This window comes from Panthera tigris, chromosome A3, assembly GCF_018350195.1.
Source record: "Panthera tigris isolate Pti1 chromosome A3, P.tigris_Pti1_mat1.1, whole genome shotgun sequence".
Classification (NCBI taxonomy): Eukaryota; Metazoa; Chordata; class Mammalia; order Carnivora; family Felidae; genus Panthera; species Panthera tigris.
In genome coordinates this window covers 88,953,169-88,969,043 of record NC_056662.1, presented here as the reverse complement: position 1 = coordinate 88,969,043, position 15,875 = coordinate 88,953,169, and the positions used below count along the sequence as shown (strand labels likewise).

At 53.0% G+C, this 15,875-nt stretch overlaps 1 protein-coding gene across 3 annotated transcripts in view; it reads left to right on the top strand.

Annotated features, from left to right (window-relative positions):
• Positions 1 to 200: 200 nt before the first annotated feature.
• RAB11FIP5 (RAB11 family interacting protein 5) overlaps positions 201 to 15,875 on the top strand; it is a 37,376-nt gene continuing 21,701 nt past the window's right edge. Inside the window, exon 1 of one of the 3 annotated variants that reach the window (XM_042981731.1) lies at positions 201 to 769. In XM_042981731.1, the coding sequence (XP_042837665.1) occupies positions 339 to 769 (431 nt within the window). In that variant the 5' untranslated portion in view covers positions 201 to 338. The remainder of the gene's footprint in view (positions 770 to 15,875) is intronic. The other 2 variants (XM_042981732.1, XM_042981734.1) reach the window with 2 other exon arrangements.

The following is a 15,875-nucleotide window of genomic DNA, read 5'->3' as shown; positions in this document are numbered from 1 at the left end:
GGCCCCTCCAGCTCCGGTCCGGTCTGCGGAGGCCAGCGCCGGGGCGCGACAGCCAGTGCCTCCGCTGCACTGCCGCACCACCGCGCGGGTCTGGGTCGCGGGGCGGGGCAGGGCGAGAGGCGGGGCGCTGACGTCGTGGCGCGGCCGGCGGCCGGGGAGGCGGGGAGGCGGCTGCCGGCTCGGCCCAGCCCAGCCCGCAGCTGCGGCGGCCCGGTGGTGGCGGCGGCGGCGCTCGGAGCCGGCTCCTGACCGCCCTCCGCCCGCTGCCTGGTTCCTCTCACGGTCTCCGTGTCTGCTCCCGCTTTTGCCGGCCCTCGTCCGCTGTCGCCTGCCCCGCCATGGCCCTGGTGCGGGACGCCGAGCCGGCGGCTGGGCCCTCCCGCTGGCTACCCACGCACGTCCAGGTGACTGTGCTGCGGGCCCGCGGGCTGCGGGGCAAGAGCTCGGGAGCGGGCAGTACTAGCGACGCGTACACGGTGATCCAGGTGGGCCGTGAGAAGTACAGCACGTCGGTGGTGGAGAAGACGCCGGGCTGCCCGGAGTGGCGCGAGGAGTGCTCCTTCGAGCTGCCGCCTGGTGCCCTGGACGGCCTGCTGCGGGCGCAGGAGGCCGACGCGGGCCCGGCGCCGTGGGCCGCGGGCTCCGCTGCCGCCTGTGAGCTGGTGCTCACCACCATGCACCGCTCCCTCATCGGCGTCGACAAGTTCCTGGGCCAGGCCACGGTGGCGCTGGACGAGGTCTTCGGCGCAGGCCGCGCCCAGCACACGCAGTGAGTGAGGGGCGCCGAGAGCGCGGAAACGGTTAAAGGCCTCGCTGGGCGGGGCTGGCGGGGGAGCGGGACCCCGAACCTCGGCCAGGGCTGTGCGCCCTTTGCCGCGCGCTCAAGGGCATAAACCGCCTCTTTGCATTTTGGGTCCCCTTCTGATCGATCCCCTTCCTTGCGACGTTCAATGCTTGGCTGCTGGTGTGTCCTTGGGTAGCCTAGGGGGGAGGTATGATTGGTGGCCTAGCCTTAGGAGTAGATTGCCCGGTAAAGTTCGGAGTGGGATCCAGAGGCCCTTGCACCATGGGAACCTCAAGAAGGAAAATCTTGGGGCCATTCTTAGGGCCTCTGGGCCTGTCTCCCTTTCCTGGAAGGGGAGGGGCACTGCAGGCGCTTGCCCCAAGCCAGGCCCGCAGGGTAGTGGAGAGGCCCACGGCCTCGACCTGTGGGGGGAGGAAAGGTGCAGTGTTCTACTTGACGGCTAGATTGACCTGAGATGCCCCACCAAATCTGGAAAATGCAGAGGGCATCTGCTTCTTGCCTGGTATTTGGATGGCCTCTGGAACCCTGCCCCTCTGTGTCCCTGTTCTGAAAACAGGAGAACCTCTTAATTAAAGGAAGGAAACCCTTCAGGCAGCCTTCAAGTGTCCTGCCTGTCCTGCTTGAGGTGAAGGCAGCGTCACAGTTAGTGCACAGCAGGAGATCATCTCCCAGCCACTTCCACCTAGAAGGGCCTGTGTGTTTTTTAATCATTTATTTTGGCAGTGTTTAACCTTCCCTGTGTTAAGATCAAGGCTTCAGACTTGGAGCCCCATTTCCTGTTTGGACTTGGGCAGGATCTGAAAGCCAGTCCCTAGGGCTGAGCACCTGCTGTGGATCATTCAAGGGGTTAACTGGGGTGACACCTCCCCTGGACCCCAGGGACCCTGGATGAGGAGGGTAAAGGGATGGGGGCAGGGGTGTGCCCTAGGTGGGGACAGGTGCTGAAAAGGTTTGCCCACCTGGAATGGCATCTGAGTAAATCTAGGAAACCTTGTTGGAGCAGGTGCAGACCCATATGAGAGCAGGATTTGGTTAGAAAGGATCTGACCTTGAATGTTTTTCAAAACGTGTGGAGGAAAGGGCCTTCATGGCTCTGTGGCCTGGAATGGGAAGCTGGGTAGCATAGGGCAGGTTCAGGGCAGGGCTGTGACCTGACTCCACCTCCCCCCTCCCCTGGCCTTCTCCTCTCCTTTTCTCTGAGTTGCTGCTGTTTGGTTGCTGGGTGTGGAATCATGTGGTATAGTTTGGCCCTTGTTTTGTTTTTTTCCTCCGCTTTTCTGTCCTCTCCTTCCTTTCTGGCTGAGGGAGGCTGTGGGGGTGGGGCAGAAAGCTCTCCTCTGGATCTCTTAGCCCTTTCTTTTCCTGAAGAGGCTTCTGTCCCCAAATTCACTCCACCCCTTTCTTTCCTGGTCCTTCAGCCTCCACCACTCAGCTAATCTGACCAGACTAGTACATGATACCCCTGGTATACAGGGGGAGACAGGAGGTCTCTAGGCTTGTGGGGAGAGGCCTCTGTGAAGTCCGTGACTTGGGGTGGGGGGAGCTTTGATCTTTTTCAATTTCTGCTCTTGATTTCTTCGTGGTCTTTGGTTCTTCCTGAGCTGTCTGTGCTTGTACGCCCAGGTGGGCCTGCCTGTTTGCAGCCAAGGACAGCCCCTCTTGGTGAATTTGACTTGCCACCCCTTGATCTGAAGGCAGCCTTAGTTTATTTTATAGAAGTCCTCTTTCTCACCAGGATCTTTCCGCACCTACCAGCTGCTTTTCCTCTGTTGCATTGACCTGGGTTATTTATAGAACCTGGAGGGGGCAGAAAGGAGAGGGGCCCTCCTGGTGGGACGAGGAAAAGTCTGTGAAATCTGCCTGATCTTCCGGTAAGCTGGACCTAACAGCATGCCTACTGACAGAGGGTGAGAGCTGCTGTTCCCAACTCTGGTCCCCACCTCCCACCTCTGACTTTAATGGCCACTCCTGGTTGCATATCCTGGGAGCACCCTGGCGTGAGCTGTTAAGACAGTGAGTCTGCACATTTCCCAGTGGGGAGAGGGCAAGATGGAGAGGACCAGGGTGTAGCCTCCTCAGCTTTGAATAATGGTGGAGAACACCATCCACTCTAACCCCAGGAGCCAGTCAGTTGTGGTGGTCTCGTGGAAGGTAGATAGCAGGCCTGTGTCACCAAGACAGAACCTGACTGGGGAAGGGCAGCCTCATGGTTATGATGATGGGGCTGTGGAGTTGCAAGAAACAGATTCTAGTCTCAAACTTGCCACCTTGTGGCAAGTCAAATAAACTCTTGGTGCCTCAGTTTTCTCATCCATCCAATGGGGCTATTACAAGATTGATGTGAAGCATGAAATGAGAGTGCAGGTAAAGCATCTAGATGTGGTTGCTGGTCAGTGAAAAGCAATGATAGTGGAGGGAGGTTGTTGGTAACAGTGTCTGGGTGATGTCCCTGCCCTGTAAAAAACTTTCTCATGTGATGAGGGGAAACAATACAGAACTTAGAAGAGCCTGAGCCTGGGAAAACCCTAGGACCGTGGGTGGCAGAGTGCATCCAGGAGTATGAGAGTGCCTGATGAAATAGGCTGACCCCTTGCAGTCCTTCATTCTCTTTGCTTCTCCAGGTTTGAGAACTAGGGCTGGGCTTGGGAGGCCTCTTGCAGTGCTGTAGCCCGGCTTGGATCAGCTTGTAGCACCCCCCAGCAGCCTGGGCTGGAGCTGCCCCTGCCCTGTCGGGGAGGCTGGACAGCCCAGTGTTTAAAAACCTGGAGACTGGGGTTTCACTCCTAGTTCTGTGACTTCCTAGCAGGCGAGTTTCTTAACCCGTCTCCTCATTTCTGCAAAGGTCAGAATAATAATTATGGAATCGCAACGTTAAATAAGACAGTGTCTATAAAAGCTTTGGTATAGTTGCAGACCTAGAGCAAGGCTTCAAAGTATGGGCGTTGTGGTTACGCTGAGGACCCTGCCTTGTGGGATGATGGTGATGATGGTGACTGGTGCGAGGTGCCTTCACGGCTCCTGAAGCTCCTTTGTCAAGGGGTGCTCTTTGAGGTGAGGGATTTCACTGGAGGCTTCCAAATAATTGAAGAGGAAGTCCTCAAAACATAATTTAACGTAATACAGGAGGAAACTGATTATAGCTATCTCCCCCCAGTAAAGCCATATATGCATCATCACAAGTCTGAAAATCCTGAGATGTTTCTCCACTATTTCCTCTCTGGTTTTTATCTCTGTACCCTTCCTGGTACTACTCTCCAGTGGGTGCTGTGTGTGGAGTAAAAGAGTCCCTGCTGTAAAGAACCCTTCCCCACCCATCCTGGGCCTATTAGATTCATGGTTAGAGCCTGGCCCCTTGGGAAGGCTGAGTCTGGGTTTAATTTGGGTCGGGACCGGTTTGGTTTTTTTTATCCCAAAGCATAGAACTGTTGGGACCACGGCAAGGCTGTTAACTGTGGCACCCTGATAGGTTCTGTTGCATCTGGTCAGACCCGTGCCACTGATTTTATGGAGGGCCTTGTGGAGGCCTGTGGCCCAGGACCGCTTAGGTTTGAGACTACAGTATTCTGCCTGGCTGGGCATGGAGACCTGAAATCCCTTGAGAGTGGTGGGGTTGGGGGCACTGCGAGATGCACCTGAGGGAAAATGCAGCCTGCTGGCCTACGGTTGGGCTGGTGTTTGAGGGCTTCCATTCATCTCTTAGCCTCCAGACAGCCTGTGCATTCCTGTGCCCGTGACCCCGCAGCCTTCTCTCCACCAGTTTCCAGATGTGACTGCTCCTCAGGAAGTAGCTGAGGCCATGAGGGTCCTTGGTTTTGGCTCCTGCTCCAACCCCAGACCTGTGGAGCTGCTGGGGAAGTCTGCTTTGGCTGTGGGGAGTGGAGGGGTAGGGTCTGGCTCCCACTCCCTGAGTTACGGGTAGTTTTTATTTGGGGTTGCTTGAGCAGCAGTGCTGGGGCAGAGGGGAGGGGTAGGAAGTGACTCCTCCTTCCGACTGGGCGGCTCCTGGCTGGCACAGCAGCTTCCCCTTCCCTCTGCATCTGGCCCTGGGTGGGAACCCCGTCTCTGCCCTGTTCTCCTCTCCGAAGCCAGCCGGGGACAGGCATAACTCAGCAGCTCCTCCACTCCAGGCAACCGGAGGGCTCTCCCTTTCCACTGATGGGGGCCGCCGGCTGCACTTGTTATGGTTGCTCCCCTGGTGCCACGACGCTCTTGCCGAAGCTAAATGACTAGCCTGGCCTTGTCCACATTTTCCCTGCCCTTCCTATCCTGTGCCAGGACAGATCATTAACACAATGACAGGAGCTCTCGGGACTCTCTGCGAGTCAGTTTGCTATGTTTTTCCTTGTACAGGGCCAGTCCTCTGCAAAATTGTGTAGTCATGAAGAAGCGTTGGCCCTTTTCACAGCCAAGTGATAAAAATCAGTCTACAATGTGGGTCCTTTATATAGCTGGCTGTGCTGCCAGTGAAGGGTCTAACGGCTTTGCTCCTGGTGAGCTGCCCAAGGACCCCTTAGGTTATTTCTTCCCTCAGGAAGGATGGCAGCCAGTGAGAAGAGCTGCACTTGGACAGCCCAGTGTTGGTCAGTTGGTCAGTTGGTTGGGCTGAGGCCTGGGTGTGGGCCTGGGCCCAGGCCTCTCCTTAGTGAAGAGCAAGCCGGCAGGGACTCCGCAGGTTGCATTCCCAGGAGGCAGCACTTCTAGGAGCTGTGCAAGGGAAGGGCTTTGTCACGGGCCACCTCAACCTTCAGCTGACCCAGGGGTTGGGGTGTGGCGGGGAGGGGAAGCACAGCCCTCGATCATGGAGTTGCAATGTCAGAGCTCTAAGAGGGAGCTGAGGCTGGGGAGGGGAACGACACCGACTCAGCTACTCAGCCGCCAGTGGGGGGTGGGGCTCTGCTGGTCTCTGTTAGGCCCTGGCAGCCCGCAGAGCTGTAGGATTTCGGGCCAACGAAGAGAAGGCATTTGGGGCCCTGTGTGCATCCCAGGGGGTTTTAGTGTGAGAAGGACATTGCTGCTAGGATAGGGAAGGGGGCCTTGGGGCTTATCTATGGGCCTGGAGGAGCAGTCTCATCCACAGGCTTTTCTGGAGTGTCTGGACACTGGGTGGGGTGGAGGGGCTCAGAGGAGGGGAGGACATGGATATCCCAGCCTGAATGCCGGGAAAGTAATGGCTTTGTTAGGAGGATGAACCCCATATTTTTGGAGAAAGGGCCATAGGCAAGTGCTGTGTTTTCAGGCCTTGCCAGGGAGCACTGGAGATGTTCGGAGCATACAGAGCTGCTGGGCTCAGCTGTGGTCAGGGACACCTCCTTGAGGAAGAGATGAACACTGAAGACCTGTGAGGTCCACCTTGGCAGCATGTAGCAGTCTGTTTCAGGGGGCTGTTATTGCCTTGTTAGGGAGGCATATCATTTACTAAGCCATTTCTTTGTGCTGCCACTGTCCTATGGGCTTGACTTACTGTAGCTCACAGGAGCCCCTTGAGGTGTAGGTATTGTTACTCTGTTTAACAAATGGAGAAACTGAGGCACAGAGAGGTGAAGTAACTTCTTTTTTTTTCGCTTAAAAAAATTTTTTTTAATGTTTATTTTTGAGAGAGCTCATGAGCTTGCATGAGCGGGGGAGGGGCAGAGAGAGAGAGAGGGAGATAGAGGATTTGAAGACTCTTGTGCTGACAGCCCAATGCAGGGCTTGAACTGATGAACCGTGAGATCATGACCTGAGCCAAAGTTGGACGCTTAGCCAACTAAGCCCCCCAGGCACCCTGAAATGACTTTTCTAAAGGCACACATACATGGCAGGGTCAGGATTTGCACCCAGGCACCCTAGCTTCAGATTCCGTGCTCTTCATCACCACTCTATACTGTCCCCCTCAGTTTTCCCCCATTTCTTTCATGATTTGGTTCTGCATAGGACGGGGGTTCAGCTGCTGCCCTCCTGAAGGTTTCTCTCTCCTCCGCAGGGCCAATCTCTGGGGCTCTGTAAGCATGGCCTGCTTCTCTTGTGTGAGGCCTTGGCTGATTGGGGCGTGTGTGATCTGCAGCTCCAAATCCGGTCATGTCTGTCTCAGGGGCTGGAGGTGTTGTGTGGGACTTTGGGAGGGAGGATATCAGTGTCACCAGAGGGTCTCTCAGGAGCTTGGGGGAGGCCTGGGAAGCTCTGCCTTGGCCCTGGACACCCCAGCCCTGGAGAGATTTGCTCCCATTGGCTTGTGCAGTAGAGCAGAGCTTAGGAGCATCACCAGATATAAGACTTCCTGACCTTTCTCAAGAATCACGTGCTTGTTTTGCTGTGACAGAACACTCTGAGCCATCCAGTGCCTCACAGTGATGCAGTCGTTTGCTTTTTTTTTTCTTTTGTTCAATATTTAGGAAGCAATTACTAGGCAACCGCTGTGCCTAGGTCAGGGCTTTGGAGAAAACAAGAGAAAGAAATGTATAGCCCTTTCCCTAGAAGGGCAAAAATGTGTTTGAAACAAGACTTACCCAGGAAGGATAATTAACCTACAAAGCAGCATACACACATGTGAGAGAAGGAAGGGGTCAGGAGAAGGGTGAATTCAGCAGGGTTGGAGTGATCAGGGTGGCTTTCTGGGGGAGGCAGGTCCTTGAATGATAGCTGAGGCTGTGATGGAGGCTGGGTGAGTTTTTGGGAGGGAGACTTCCCTTCCTGAAGGGAAAGTGAGTGTTCTGGGGCTGGGCCAGGAGAGGGGAGCCAATCTTAGTTTCCTCCGTGCATCTCTTAGCAAAACAGCTTGACTTTATATTTATTTATTTATTATTATTTTAATATAGTGGTAGTATTTAACATTTTGTTTTATTTTGTGTTTTTTTTTTAAGTTTATTTATTTTGAGAGAGAGAGACCACACGTGCTCATGTGGGTGAGGGGCAGAGAGAGAGAGGGAGAGAGAGAATCCCAAGCGGGCTCCACGCTGTGCCTGCCGTGGGGCTCATCTCACAAATCATGACCTGAACCGAAATCAATTGTCGATGCTTAACTGACTAAGGCACCCAGGTGCCCCATTATTATCATTTCTTTGAGTAGTTTACTTGGTTCAAATTCTGAAGGTACAGAAGGTATGCCATGAAAAAATCTCCCTTGCCCTGACCTTAAATCATCCAGCTCCTGTCTTCAGAGGCACGAGTATTACCAGTTCTTGGGTAACTTTTCAAAGTTATTCTATGCATTTAATGTTTGTCTGCACAAATACAGCGTTCTCCACACACAGGTTTTACCTATGCTCAGACTGACCATCCCACACAGGATGTTTGTCATCTCCACCTATGGTGCGTCTGAACTGGGACCCTGGCAGAGGGGACAGACACTGCTTAGCTTTGTCCTCTATGACCCAACACTCCTATGTTGGGTGAATATGGGGTTAGGATCAAACTGGAGAGGGGGTGTGGTTAAGTAGAATTTCTTCCTGGTCCCCAACCCCCATCTGACCAAGACCGTCTGAGAGAGGTCATCTTGCTGGTTCTCTCCTTCCTCCTGGACAGAGTCATCACTGGGGGGTCCTGGGCCACCTTGCTCCTAGGGGCTGATGACGGCTTATAAAAGGCCCTTGATAGACAGTGAACCCAAATCTTTATGTGTGGTTTGGCCTACTTTTCAGAGTGCTTTCCTGGCATCATCTCATTTCATTCTTCCCTGTGGGCAGACAAGGTGACCCCCATTTTTACAGATGTGGAGACTGCCGTCTCGGGAGGTGAAATGACTTGTCCAAGGTCACATGACTTGTTAGTGGCAGCCAGATCTCTGACTTGCAAGCCCAGTGCTTTTTTCCCTACCTCGTGCTTTTGGCTGTACACACTTCCTGCTGCTGTTGGGGTGGTTAGACTCGTCTCTGGGCATTTTTATGGCTTTTCCTCTGCCAAGTGAGCATAGTCGCTGGCCAGTCTGAGGCAAGCTGACAGTGACAGGCCTCTGGAGCCTGCAGCAGTAGGGGGCACTAGCTGAGGTATTTGTGCCTAGGAGGGAAGCTGGACCTGGCTGGGCTCTGAGGTGAGTTGAGCAAGCCATGTCCACGGAGGCTGGGGCGGCTCTTGAAGTGATGGTTCTGGGCTCTGAGGACTATTGGTTCTAGAGTGGGTGATAAGAATCATCCTGTGGCCGATAAGAGGCAATATCCTGCCCCAGGACTGCATCTGGCTTACAGTCTTGCTGTAGATACCAAATCAAAGGGTGGGTTTGATTGTGGGCGTGGGGAGCCAGAAGATGGGCCTGAGGGCCCTGCACACGTCATTGTATCTGATAGTATGTGAGGAAGAATGCTTGTGTGGGGTTTTGGAGAGGAGGAACGGCATCCCATGCAGGAGACTGTGGGGAGGAGGTTTTCCAGCTTCCCTCCAGCTCCCTGAGTAATGACAGTGTTAGTTGGCACCCCTCCCGCCCCTAACTGGCTTTTCTTATTGCTCCCTTTTACAGAGGTGAAATGATTGGTTTAAAGCCACTTAGTAGATCCAGAACTAGAACCTGGATCTCCTTCCTGTCTTCCTGCTATGACCTTAAAATAATTTTTTTTCAACTTATTTTTGGGACTAGCTGAGTCCTTGCCAATTCCATCTCATTTATCCAGCAAGTATTGGAAAGTGTTCCAAATATCAGGCCCCATCCCTGGGTTTGGGGGTAAAAGGTAAGTAGCAGTCCCTGCTGTCATTAAGTACTGAGAGTGCAGGGTGGAGGCACCCTACTGCTAGGGGAGGAAAGGAGGCCCTAGAGGGAGGGCACTCCTAGCCCCTCCCATTGCTCCTGTCCTAGTTTAGGAAATTATTATTTTTTTTTTACTTCTGTTCTGGACTGTTAGCATAGCTGCTGCTGCCTTTTTATAAACCAGAATGGCAATTTATTAATTTACGATGAGAAGTAACCGCTGAGGCGTACAGAGTTGCTTGGGTCAGCCCAGCCATGGGTCCTGCCCTGGGTTGTGTCAGCTTCCTGCCTGTCGTCCCTGCCTTGTCTCTGTGCTGTCCTTGTCCCTGCTGTCCCACGCTCTTCCTACAGCACAGCATCCATCAGGCTGGGTCCTTGTTTTGTACCCCATAGCGCTCTTCAGGGCCTGGAATAAAGTCACAGCCCTTAAGTGCAGTGTTGGAGGCAGTCTTCTACCTGCCCCAAAGCCCCTTTCTGCGTGTCTTTACCTGTCACCACCCTCCCGAAATCATCGTAGTACTCCCCTTTAACTTTCCTATGCAGCTTGTGCACTTTCGTGGTGTTGACCACGTTCCTGATTTATGTGGCTATCTTATTTCCCCACCAAGATGTGAGCTGCTTGAGGACTCTCCCTTCTTGTTCCTGGCACATACTTGGGAAATGTTGGGAGGTCTAGCTGAGGCCTCCTATGTCTGGGTGAGAGCCCTGTGCCTCTAAGAGGGATGGTGTTGGGGGCACCTGGGTGGCTCAGTCGGTTAAGTGTCCAGCTTCAGCTCAGGTCATGATCTTGCAGTTCATGAGTTCAAGCCCCATACCGGGCTCTGTGCTGACAGTGCAGAGCCTGGAGCCTGCTTTGGATTCTGTGTCTCCCTCTTTCTCTCTGCCCTTCCGCCACTCTCTTTCTCAAAAATAAATAAACATTAAAAAAAATTAAGAGGGACGGTGTTGGCATTGAGTGCCAGGATCCCACATGCCAGGCCCTGTGCTGAGGTTTGGCCATGAGTGGGCAGGGCTGAGCTCACAGGTCTGCACAAGGCTCAGAGACCAGGAGCAGGGCTCAGTCATAGCATAAGGAAAAAAAGCCTGTGTCCTGGCCTCTGGGGTTTAATGGAAACGCACTGTTAGTCCTAAGTGGGACCAGAAGGACAGTGTAAATGAATCCGTGCTCCCTAACATAACCATGATGCCCTTATCACACACAAAATCAACAGTTCCTTAATAATCATCCAGTATCAGAGTCCATATTCAAATTTCTCTGATATCAGAACTTTTTCTTCCTAGGTGGTTTGCTGAGTCAGGATCAGATAGGGCTCCCATCCTATGCCTGGTTAGACCTCCCAGTGTGACTGTCCCTCCCCCTCTATCTCAGACCCTTGCCTGATAGAACTGGGTCACTTGTCCTTGAGGCTGACACTGTGGCCGTGGCTGAGGAGCTCCTCATGTTGCCCTTCACCTCGGTTCTCCAGCCCCTGAGCACTAGTTGTTGGGTCTGGAAGGCCTGGTCCCCATGCCCCACCTGCTGAAAGGAGTCCTTCCACATGGGGTGGCTGATGCGGCTGCCTGGCCTCGCTGTCAGGGTCTCTCTGTCAGTGAGGCCCAGCTTGAGTAGTGGGTCCTGTTAGTCCGACCCAGCCACCATGGTTCCCCATCACTGTGTCACCCAGTGGGTTTAGCATTCGTGGATGAGCACCACCTCTGTCCCCAGCTCTGCCTTTTCTTCTGCACCTTTCAGGAATCTGGCATAAGGAAGAGCTTTACCTCTCAACTCTGGGGTCACCCTCCATAGGAATAGCAGGAATGGCAATTCTTTGCCATTATTTTTCAAGTAGTGATGGCTTTCAAATTAAAAATCCACCCTGCCCCATGATAGTGTGCATGATCCTAGTTATTTACACATCAGGGGGTTCCTGCCAAAGCAGAGATGACAGGGCCTCATGAACCTGGGGATGGTGGAGACAAGGCGGCTCATGTCTGGAGCTGCAACTCTCTCCAGGGCAAATGATTTACTCTGTACGACATCACTCGAAATGGCTGATGGCTGGCTTGGAGTAGGAATATGGGGGCAGATAATGTTAAGGATAGATATTTTTGTGTTTTCTCTGGCAGTTTTCTCCAACATTTACTTTCTGGGTTGCAAATCCTCTCCACTCAGAGCCCTGTAGCCCCCATTTGTACTAACTCTCTACATGGGGAGAGTGAAGTCAGGAAAGGAGAGCTGGCTCAGTATATCTTTCTCTCCTTTGTGCTGGCTCCTCACTTTCCCTTCTGGAAGATTCTCCAGCCAGTACATCAGGCCTTTTCGCTTCATTTGCCTCAGAGGGTGGGGTTTGATTCCTGCCTCTATCATCTTTGCAAGACCCCTCATTCCCAGCCTGGTGGTAGCTGTTCGGTAGCCTGAAGTGAGGCCTGTCTCTGCTGAGGTGGCATCCATAGTCACAAGAGAGAAACTGCATACCTGGTGGGTTATAGCTGTAGCAAAGAAAGGTCAGGTGAGGAGCAACCCTCCAGGAAGTTAGAGATTGTGGTATTGGGGCATGATCAAAACAAGCTTGCCTGCTCCCTAGCTAGCAGGTGCATTTGGCTGTTTTTGTTTTTCTGGAGTCACCTTCACTGGCGTGCAGGGTATTGAGGGTTAGGCTGAGCACTGTAGCGTGACGCTGGAGAGACTCAAGGCCTTGAGCCAGCTTCTGGCCCCTGGCCAGGCCCTCCCATACCCCTGGGTGGGAAATGGGGAGCAGTGCCTGTCCTCTGCTTTGAGATCTCAGCCTGGGTGTTGTGTAGTGGGGCAGGAGGGAAAGACCTGCTTTTTTGCTGCCTTTGCTCCCTCCCTACTCTAGAGCAGATGTTCTGAGTCCTTTTGGTCCCATGGACCCCTTTGGTATCTGGTGAAGCCCGTAGACCCCTTTTCAGAACAACCCCTTCAACTGGATAGAATATAAAGTACACCAATGATATTGAAGTACATTTATCAATATGTGGAAACATTTGTTAAAGTAACATGTCTGTTATCACTATATTAAGTGATGCAGTCCAGTGGTTGTCTAATAGCTTTGAAGTTCAGGGGGCACTTGGGTGGCTCAGTCGGTTAAGCGTCCGACTTTGGTTCAGGTCGTGATCTTGCAGTCCATGGGTTCGAGCCTCACATCGGGCTCTGTGCTGACAGCTCGGAGCCTGGAGCCTGCTTCGGATTCTGTGTCTCCTTCTCTCTCTGCCCCTCTCCCACTTGCACTGTCTCTCGATCTCTCAAAAAATAAATAAACTTTAAAAAAGTTAAAGTTCAGAGTAGTGATGGATATCAACCATATTTTGTAACATCTGCCACAACTGTAATGGGATGTGAAAATGTCTGGTTTCTCTTGGTAACACACTTATGGGTACTGACTGCTACTATATACCATTACTGTTGGCAAAAACTCATCATTGGCAGAAATACTAAATTTCAGTTAGAGGTTAGGGGAAAGAAAGATGTAACTTGTCTTCCATCTAACACATAACCCTGCCCTAGAGAAATAAGGGGATGACTTTGGATTCCTTGGTTGGGCAGGGACATGGGGACATGGGTCTCTGTGTGTTGGTTGTACTTGCAGACGGGGGCAGTCTAGTGCAGTGATCAAGGTCAGGGTCTCTGGAGTCAGGGAGCTTGAGTTCACGTCCTGGCTCCCCTACTTACTGAAAAGAACCGTGTGACTTAACTCATTGGACTTCTCTGTGCTTCCGTGTCTGCATCTGCAGAAACACGTGAGCTGACGCTCATCTGGCATTTCTCCTGTGCCAGGCCCCATTCTCTGAGTGCTCCACAGATAGCCCACTTAACGTTCCTAGTTGTCTTGTGAGGAGAGCAGATTGGATATCCGTTACCCCCACATTATAGGTAGGTATGGAAACTGAGGTGTAGAAAGATTAAGTGACCTGTCCCGGGTGGTGGGGCTGGGGCTTAAACCAGGTAGCCTGGCTCCACAGGCCGTGCTTGTAGCCACCCTCGAGGTCTGCCCCCCACACCCACCTCACAGGGCTGTTAAGAGGATTAGTAAGGTATCATGGGAGTGTTGAGTGCATAGTATGGTGCCCAGCACACAATAAGTGATAAAGGAGAGGTGTAGCTATCAATGGTGATAAGATTAGTGTCCTAATGATGGGCTAGAATGTGGTCAACACCCAACCTCCCTCACCTTCGCCGACCTCCATTCACTGGGTTGGGCACTTCCCAGATCTAGCCCAGTGCCTTCTCTCCCAAGGAAGTGAATGAGATTCTTCACTCAGAAATGGGGGGGTAAGGCTGTCAGGATTAAAGAAGGCCCCTTTTTGGAACTGTCCCCTTTAAGCCTGGCACCTGTGGCTCCTGCCCTCAGAGGACTCCTATTGGGGATGGGAGGCAGGGAGCACTCCCTTGCTTTCCAGGAGCTCCTGGTCTTATGGGTAAGACCCATAGGTTTGTAATGAGAGAAACGTTACACAATTATTCAATTGTGAATGGGGACAGATAAGTTCCAAAGTCAAATCCTAGATTAATTTGTTCATTCACTGAACAAATATTTAGATGTCTGCTGTTTTTAAGTGCGGGGGATGCAGAGATGAACAGAATACAGTTGCTGCCTATAGAGCAGGGGAGGACAGACATCTCATCATTGTACTGTGTAGGACACACACACACACACACACACACACACACACACACACCCGCACGTGGGATGTCCAGTAGTACTAAGTACACTGAAGAAACAGAATAAGGCATGCGCCCTGGGGGTACTAGGGAAGACTGAGGAGGTGCAGATGAACGGACACCTGATGTGAGTGAGTGAGGGAACCGTGGCCTGACGATCTGGGAGGATCAAGTGCAGTGGCCTTGGGCTCAGGGACATCAAGAAGGTGAGTGTGGGATGAGTGGTGCAGAGCGTCAGAGGAACCAGGACCCAAAGATGGGACCTTTCTACCATTCTGAGGAGCAGGGTGTTTTGTGCCTATTTGCCGGTGGAGCAGGGATGGTAGGGAGTTGTCCTGTCCGGCGGGGAGATCGTGGTGGGCTGGACTGCAGGGTGACAGTGGTGACACGGGTAGAATTCTGGATATAATTCGCACATAGAACCAGCAGAGTTCAAAGTTTAGATGTGGGGTGCGAGGTGGGGGAGAAGAGACAAAGATGGTCCTGGGTTTGGGGACTGAACAAATGATATGTGGGGGCTAACTGGGACACCATTATTTGGGTCATAAGCTGCATTTGGGGCTGATAAGAACTGAAGATGAGTCAGGTGTGCCTGGGCCTGTGTGTCACAGCCCTTACTGCCCCCGGTCTCTGACAGGACCTGCCCTGACTTGGGCATGTATGAGTTGGACATCAGCCCTAGGTTGGCTCACCGGGTGCTGGGCATTTCCAGTTATGGTGTGTGGCAGCTGTTAGCCCAGCAGCATTCCCTGATAAATAGGTGGAGAGCTGGGTACCGCGGGCCGGGAAGCCCCACCAACAGGAGTAACTAAGGTCGTAATCTTGGGAACAGGTGAGGCAACTAGCCCCCTACCCCTTCCATCCCACCTTTGTCCTCTGTCCCTGGGGTGTGGGGGGAGGCAGGGCAAGAGGCTGAGTGCCAAGTCCTAAGTCCAAGCTGGCCCTGGTGAACTTTTGTCAGCCTGAGGGAGCTTGTGGGAGGTCTGGCTGATGAGCAAGGGGCCTTGAAGGCTTCTCCATGGCTCTGTCCTCCCAGGAATTCTGGACTCTGATGGCCATTGGGGGAGGCTGGGCTGCTCTCAGATAGGGTTTTAATGGCCTGCAGACAGGACAAAGCCCCAAGGTTCCCTCAGTGACCATTCCAGGGTGTCAGAATCCCGACATCCTCCTGGGATTGTGCCAGCATCTGTGGTATACGTCCAGGAATTTTCCAGCCTCTGTCGCTGGACAGGGTGTCCAGAGGCCTGAGTGTTTGCATTCAGCTTTATGAGAAATGTTACATCTTAAAGGTCAAGGGCGTGGGCTGAGAGTTCAGCATCCTCATGTTCAGGTTCCAATCCATTGCTTACCCGCTGTGTGACTCAGGCAAGTGACAAACCTTCTCTGTGGGTTAGTTCCTTCATCTACAGAATGGAGAAAATGGACCCCGCTTCCTGGACTGTGTGGGTAGTAAAGGAGGTACAGAACCTTGGACATGAGCGTGCTGCACGTCTCCCCCTCTCACGTGTGGTCCACAGCAGCATGGGCATCCCCCGGAAGCTGGGTGGAAATGGAGCCTCTCAGACGTCCATGGCCTCAGATCTGCATTTTAACCAGACCCAGTGATCCTTTTGCATTTGGCAGTTCGGGAAGCGCTGATGTATGTTACTCCTGAAGCGCAGCATCGTAGCTGTGCATCTCTCTTCAGGGACAAGGAGTTTCCTCTTACTCTTCCTTCTCGTTGGTGCCCATCATGGGTTGGCTGCAGACACACCCGG